A 6,697-nucleotide genomic window follows, 5' to 3' on the forward strand; every position below is an offset into this window, starting at 1 on the left:
GAAACAGTCCCTTGCCAAGATCCAGGGGCTGCTGTGGGAAGACTTTTTAGAAATATTTTACCAGTGATTGTTGTAGCCGCCGTGCACTATGACCATGACGGTGTATGAAGGTCACGGTAACAATAGAATGTGTTCCCGCCTTGCCGTGTCTCTTCCTGTTACACAGTAGGTCTTGAGCTAGAATGTTCAAACAGAAAGTGCAACTCTGAACTAAAGTAAGCGTTTCTGTTTATAAAAGGACTCAGCGTCTGATTGGAAGAGAGGCTTTCAGAAATCCTTATGACATAACTCTTGGCATCTTAATGATCTCTGTGTCCGTCTGATTCTTTCTGTCTTTTCAGAGCACATTCCCAGCTTGTTTCTGTGAGGAAGCTGACGGTGTCTTTGGTTCTCTAGGTTCAGGATAAGTTCCGTCTGGACCTGTCAGATGAGGAGGCCGTGCATTACATGCAGAGTCTGATCGACGAAAGTGTTCACGCCCTGTTCGCTGCGGTGGTGGAGCAGATCCATAAGTTTGCCCAGGTACGTTCCCAAGGCCTTAGTGAGCTTCACGTGCTGTTTGCTCTTAACACACTTCCCTGGTGAAGCCAGCTTAGATGAAAAGGCCAAGCACCAGCCAATGTCTGTCCAGGGGAGAAAATCAGCTCAGGTAAGGACTGTAGCTACCTTGTCTTTAAAAACTTCATTTAAGGGCTGGAGAGATGGCTCAGCCGTTAAAGGCTAGGCTCACAACCAAAAATAAAAACTTCATTTAAGTCTCAGACCTAGACATGTGTTATCATTCATACCATTTCTATGAATAAATAAGTAGAAAATTTTATATATATGTATATATATATAGTTAATATATATTAATTTTTGAAGACACAATTAAATATCCTAAGTAATCAACTCTTCCATAAAGCCCCTTTGTGAATTTATTATTTCCTTCTACAGCTGAGGTCATGAGTGGGGACAGAGGGAGCTGGTCTGTTAAAGCTCGACTCTCCCTCTTGTGCTCAGTAATAGAAATTCTTCTAATGTTTGTATTTTGACTTAGCATAGTATTCCCTTTTGGGGGCTATACTTTTGTCTTGTGTTCTATGCTTTTGAAGTTTCCCTGTGTGTATGTATGTGTGTGTAAATATTAGTGTATATTAATAAAACCTGATTCTACTGGTTATGTTAATCACGTTTACCATGAAGTTTGAAGCCATGTAATTGTGACTGTTGTTAACTAGTCACATTCTAAGCCAAACACGAACATCCTTCAGGTTCATCCTTCAGGGTGCCTGGTGCTCAGGCTCCTTGTACATACTTCCCTCCATCTCCTCTGTAAAGCAGCAGCCTCTTTGTGTATGATAACCAGTCTGTTTGGAACCAGAGGCCTCAGCCTACTTTCCTTCCTAGATGCAAAATAACTAAAAGACAAGCAGTAGGGACTGCTGAGAGTTCTCGTTTCACCATTAAGGTCGAAGAATAGTAGTGTACAATTTCTCCCAGACTAAATAAAATACCGAGTTCCCTTACCAAAGAAAGTCTATCTTTCTAAAGCCTACTTTTTTGTAAATTTAGAAATTTCCTGAAGAGCCAGATGATTCTTTCCCTCAGCAATGGTTGAAATAACTAAGGTTTCATCATCATGTGGCAGAAGCAGTGGTGCCAGCCCATGTCCCACATGTGTTCCTAATGCACTCAGCTTATCTGAGGAGGACAAGGCAGCATTCATACTGACTGAGAAACAGTAATAACAGACTCAGCAGACACCTGTCAGACAGACGCCTAGATGTGCCAGCAATGGTGTGCGCTCTGCGTTACCTTGTGTTGCCTGTCACATATATTCCCGTCTCATAAATTGAGGCCAATAGGTAACAAGCTGTGGGTCCGTACCTGTCACTAAAGGGCATGTAGAGTTTGTTATGAATAGGTTTTTATTATTTTTATTATTTACTTGTAAATAAATAAGAAATATTTTCATCTTTTCCACTGTAACTTTTACCAAAAGTCAAAATAAACTGTCTGGCATGAATTCATACGCCTTTAATCCCAACACTTAGGAGGCAGAGCCAGGTGGATCTTTGTGAATTCAAAGCCACCAGTACAGCCAGTGCTACGTACAGACCCTTCTATAGAAAAATAGAATTTAAATTAATTTTTTAAAAACTGCTAAAAAACCACAAAAAAATTGTAATATACACATGAGTTGCCCAGAATAGTTAATCAGAAACAGATAGTATAAATGCAGATCACCTTGGATTTACCTGATGGGCACAGTCCACCCTGACTGGCTCTGGCTCACAGTTTTCTCTTGAGGACGGTCAGCCCTGAAGCTTGTGACAGTCACTTGCTACATGTCTGAGGCACCGAGGTCTCCAGCTGCATCAGTACTGTGATGGCAGTCCCCTGCCTGCCTGGAGGATGCCTGCCAAAATTCCCTCAGTATTATTTTTCTTTCATACACATTTCACTTAACCCACGTAAGAAAGGTTTGTAACACTTCCTTGCATGTGATCCTGGAAATTCCAGTTCTCTTTTATTTTTTTTTCCACAAACTGTTATTTTATGTACCTGTTCAATCTATTCAGTATTAATTATACGTATGTTTTCAGAGCTGACCATGTTACTGGACGGTCAGTTAGTGTGCTCTTCCTTGGGGAAGGCCACCTCTCTTGTGTCCAGTGTTGCTCAGCTGAATATAGTTGTTGGCGAAGGTTGAGGCCTCGAAGGCTTTTCCCACGTTTGTTGGTTTCGCCTTGTTCAGGTCGTGTTTAGAGTCATGCTGGTAAGAAGTTCTGGGTGTAACTTCTAATATTACTAGGAGACAATCTCACAGCAAGCTCCCTGATTCTGTTCCTTCTTCTGCAATATTCCCTGAGCCTTAGGCCTGGGCTTGCTTCGGCCCTTTTTAAAATAGTACTTCAGGTGTTGGGAGCTGATTGGCGCCAACTCTCAAGTTTAGTTTCTTAATCTTTTTCCCCCCAGGCAGACACTTTTGAAGTGTTTAAGAAAGCATTTGAGACCGTCTGTTCAGCCACAGGATTTTTCTCACACACAAAAAAACATACATAAACACACATGGAGATTTATTTCTGAAATGTTTCCAGGATCTCAGACTGTTATCATTTCAGTCTGGGTCCTTTACAGTTTGCCTTTTACCAGCATGTTCAGTATTTATCACGTGAAAGTTTTTAAAAGACCCTTGTAGGTTTCGTGACAGTCCCTCTCTGCAGTGTCTCCCTGACCCCAGCCAGCAATGCACCTCTCCTGCTTGTGAGAGGACTCTAGGGATATGTTCTTATAACTGGGCTGCCTTGTCTGGCCCCAGGGGGAGAGGAAACGCCTAGCCTCGAAGACACTTGAAGTGCCAGGATTGGGGGAGCCTAGCAGGGGCTCACAAAGAGGAGGAGAGAGGGGAGGCAGGAAGGGAGGAGTGACCTGGAAGGGGGCAGTGAGCAGGACGTAAAGAGAATAAGTAAAAGGGGAATAAAGAAAAGAGTTGAGTTCCAGAGTGTCCGGATCTCTCTGTTGGGTGTAAAACATCTGCCAATGTTACCCATTGAACCTACCCTGCTTCTTGCCTTGTGATTTTGTGTTTATCAAGAACCTTTAGAGAGTTCTTTGATGGATCCTTTAATAAAAATACTTAAATTGATTCTGAAAATGTAAATTATTTCTTTCATTAACATAAAATAAACATTTTCCCATAACTTTACTCAAGTTGATCAGATTAAATTCAATGGGAATCTTGGCAGTAGGTGTCTGCACACTCTAACTTTTGACAGTAAGATTTCTCGCTGTCATTTCCCACAAGATGGAGTTCATAGGCACTAAAAGCATGAGGGGTATTAGTGATATTGGATGCACCCATCTTGGACTCAGCTGTTTGCTGGCTTTGTCCTTTGATGATTGCTTTAGGCTTGGTTTTCAGACCAATACAGAATTCAGCACATCCATTCTGGAAGAAATCGCAGCCAGCCTGTTATTGGCAGAACGGGGTACTGAGAGCTAGGCCTAGTCTCTGGAGTGTAACTTAGGATGGTTCGCCTTCCTGTGCTGGGTGCAGCTTCTTTTTTCTCCTACATAATACTCTGTCATCTTGCTCTTATGCTACAATGAGCCAGCAACTCTTCCCCCAAACATTTTCTCACATAACTGATTCCCCAGAAAGCCCCGGGAACCCTATACACAGTCACTTCAATCCTGATTCCCTTGGGATGTTTAGCAAACCTTTTATTGATTGTTATTTAATCTTTCTTCATAAACCGAAAACTAAATTAGTTTTTGTTTTTAATTTTGATAGTACTGGAGAAAATGAAAGTGGATTTGACCCATCGTGATGCCTGACTTAGTAAGAAAACACATGAGAAACCACTGCTGTGTACTGAGGACATTAGAGAAAGAACCAGGAAGAGAAGGTGTCCAGGAGTTACGGCATGCTCAAGCATTGTGCCAGTGGACGCCACTGCTGAAATCCGGCCGAGAGGGTTTGTCTAAAGCTGCTGCTGTAGCGTAGGCCTCAGATCTGCAATTCCAAACCTCAGAGGCTGAAGCATGAAGAGTACCACAGTTGTGAAGCCATCCTCAGCTGCAAATGACTTCTGGGTTGGACAAAAAGCACTGTATATTTGTTTTATAATGTATAAAGATGGAAAATGGATTATGTATATGTTTTAAGAATTCAGGGGAAGGTCTATTATGAAACAGTAAAGCATTTTAGCCTCTGAGTCTGATAGGCCTTGTTTTCCTTTTCCGTAAGGATAGCCCATCTTTCTCAATTTTTGAAGATTTTTTTTCTCCTCTTTTCCTCTTTACTTACCCCCATTTTTGTTTATTTTTTTTTCTGCTTAATTTATGTAATACTTTGCTTTTACATTTTCACCAAGTTTTATACACTACGGTACATTCTTTTTATAGTTGAAGCATTGATTTTTTTTTTCTTTTTTAGAAAGCTTTGGTGGGCAGGGCATAGTGAGAAATCAGGACTCAGGGGTACACAGCATTGGCCCAGCCCTGGACCTGAGGCCTGGGACCTGGAACACGTCTGCTGTTTCTGCAGGCAACACTGCAGAGCATCTCTGCAGAGGTGGTAGAGTTGTGTGCAAGAAGTCAATAGGAACAGCGGCTTCTGCCTAGTGACACATGGAGAGGTCCACAGTCAAGGGAGTGCTTTGAGTTGGGGGCAACATTTTAAGAACAGTCCTCTTAGAGCTATGCATACTGAGGTTTTATTTTCTAAACTACAGCTCACAGCACTCCGGGGTTGAGTACATGTAAAGAGGAAGGTGAAGTGTGGTGCGATGGTAGATACTGTGACTCAGTCCATGTGCCACAGCATACGTTACCGTTCTGCAGTAATTGACACAAGGATTTACCTGTGTCAGTGTGCATGGGGACTGGGGACAGTGTGGGGAAGCACGGTGTGGGGTTAGAGAGCAACTGTTAAAAGGTCTCTTCTACCTACTGTGCTCCAGGGAGCAAACTCAGGTGGCCAGAAGTGGTGGCAAATATCTCTCTTTACTCAGTGAGCCATCTTGCTGTTCCAATAACTTTTTTTTCCCATGCAGACAGATTTGGAATAACTCAAGCATGAATCCATCCTTTCTGATCTAAGCAAAGTAATGTTTGCCTTTCAACACCAAAATTCCTACCAATCTAGCTTTTTTTTTTTCCTGAAGAATATTTGACAAAAACGAGCATCTACAATGATTGAGTCCCTCAAGTATATCTGCATATTCATGTATTGTGGTCATGGGACTTTGTAAGGAAAAGGAGTATTCATGCTTAAGGCCCAGTAACTACTAAATTTCAAATAACAGGTTGTATAAAGGTTAAATTACTGCACAGTTTCCGAGAGTTCCGTTAATATTATTTCTCACAGCTGTAAAGCCAGCACAGTTAAGGGAACATCCCTTAACTCCATGATTGCTAGGACAGGGCCCCTTAGATTCTTCTTTATCATCTCAGTTTGCATAAAGCACTCATGCAGATTAGAAGAATGATAACAAGGAAAAGATCTTACAAATCACCATTAGAAATCTGTGCCCAAGGTGACTGGCCAGGTACCCTTTCTCCTTTCCTCCATGTGTCGGTGTCATTTTTCAGGGTCGGAAGCCTTAACCCTTCTGTGGTTTTCAGAGCCCTTGTTGCTAACAACTCGGCTTCTGTACGAGGTTTCCACAGCTTTAGAATCATCATATTAGTGGTTGGATATTTCCGTTTTTACGTCTCCTGTCTCTGGTTGGCAGCTGTCGTGGTTAATATCTTCAGCTTTAAGTGTGTATGGACTCCTCATGTGTGCTGTCGCATAGGAAACCAATCCTCCCACAAACAAGTAAGCAAGCGAGCAAAGTCAGATACTGAGCTCTTGCTGTCATCTACTAAGCATTTTGGAGTTCATGGTCAGATAAAATTGTATCCTCTCACTGATCTTTACAAACCCACTGTATTCTATGGATAGAAGCCTCCGTCAAACAGCACTGTGGAAGTAGTTTTGCATTGATAGGCAGTTCTGTTCAGGCAAATGCTGGACAAGACTTGCCTGGGCTTGACTCCACCACGACTGCTTCCCACTGCCTAATGTTTTGTGCCCTAAGCCAGACCTGATACCGCCCTACCACCTCCCACCTACAGCCACTGTCTGTCTCCAGAGCTGTGCCTTCACGCTCAGTACCCGTCCTTCCTCCTAGGTCCCAAACAACCTTTTAAACTTAGTTTCAAA

At 42.4% G+C, this 6,697-nt stretch overlaps 1 protein-coding gene across 2 annotated transcripts in view; it reads left to right on the plus strand.

Moving 5' to 3' along the window:
• Pik3c3 (phosphatidylinositol 3-kinase, catalytic subunit type 3) overlaps positions 1–4,709 on the plus strand; it is a 77,687-nt gene extending 72,978 nt beyond the window's left edge. The window contains exons 24-25 of one of the 2 annotated variants that reach the window (XM_087593456.1): positions 397–522; positions 4,280–4,703. In XM_087593456.1, coding sequence (XP_087449582.1) covers positions 397–522; positions 4,280–4,294 — 141 coding nt within the window. In that variant the 3' untranslated portion in view covers positions 4,295–4,703. 2 annotated transcript variants of the gene reach the window in all.
• The last annotated feature ends 1,988 nt before the right edge of the window (positions 4,710–6,697 follow it).

Source organism: Rattus norvegicus, chromosome 18 (assembly GCF_021556685.1).
Source record: "Rattus norvegicus strain SHRSP/BbbUtx chromosome 18, alternate assembly SHRSP_T2T, whole genome shotgun sequence".
Classification (NCBI taxonomy): domain Eukaryota; kingdom Metazoa; phylum Chordata; class Mammalia; order Rodentia; family Muridae; genus Rattus; species Rattus norvegicus.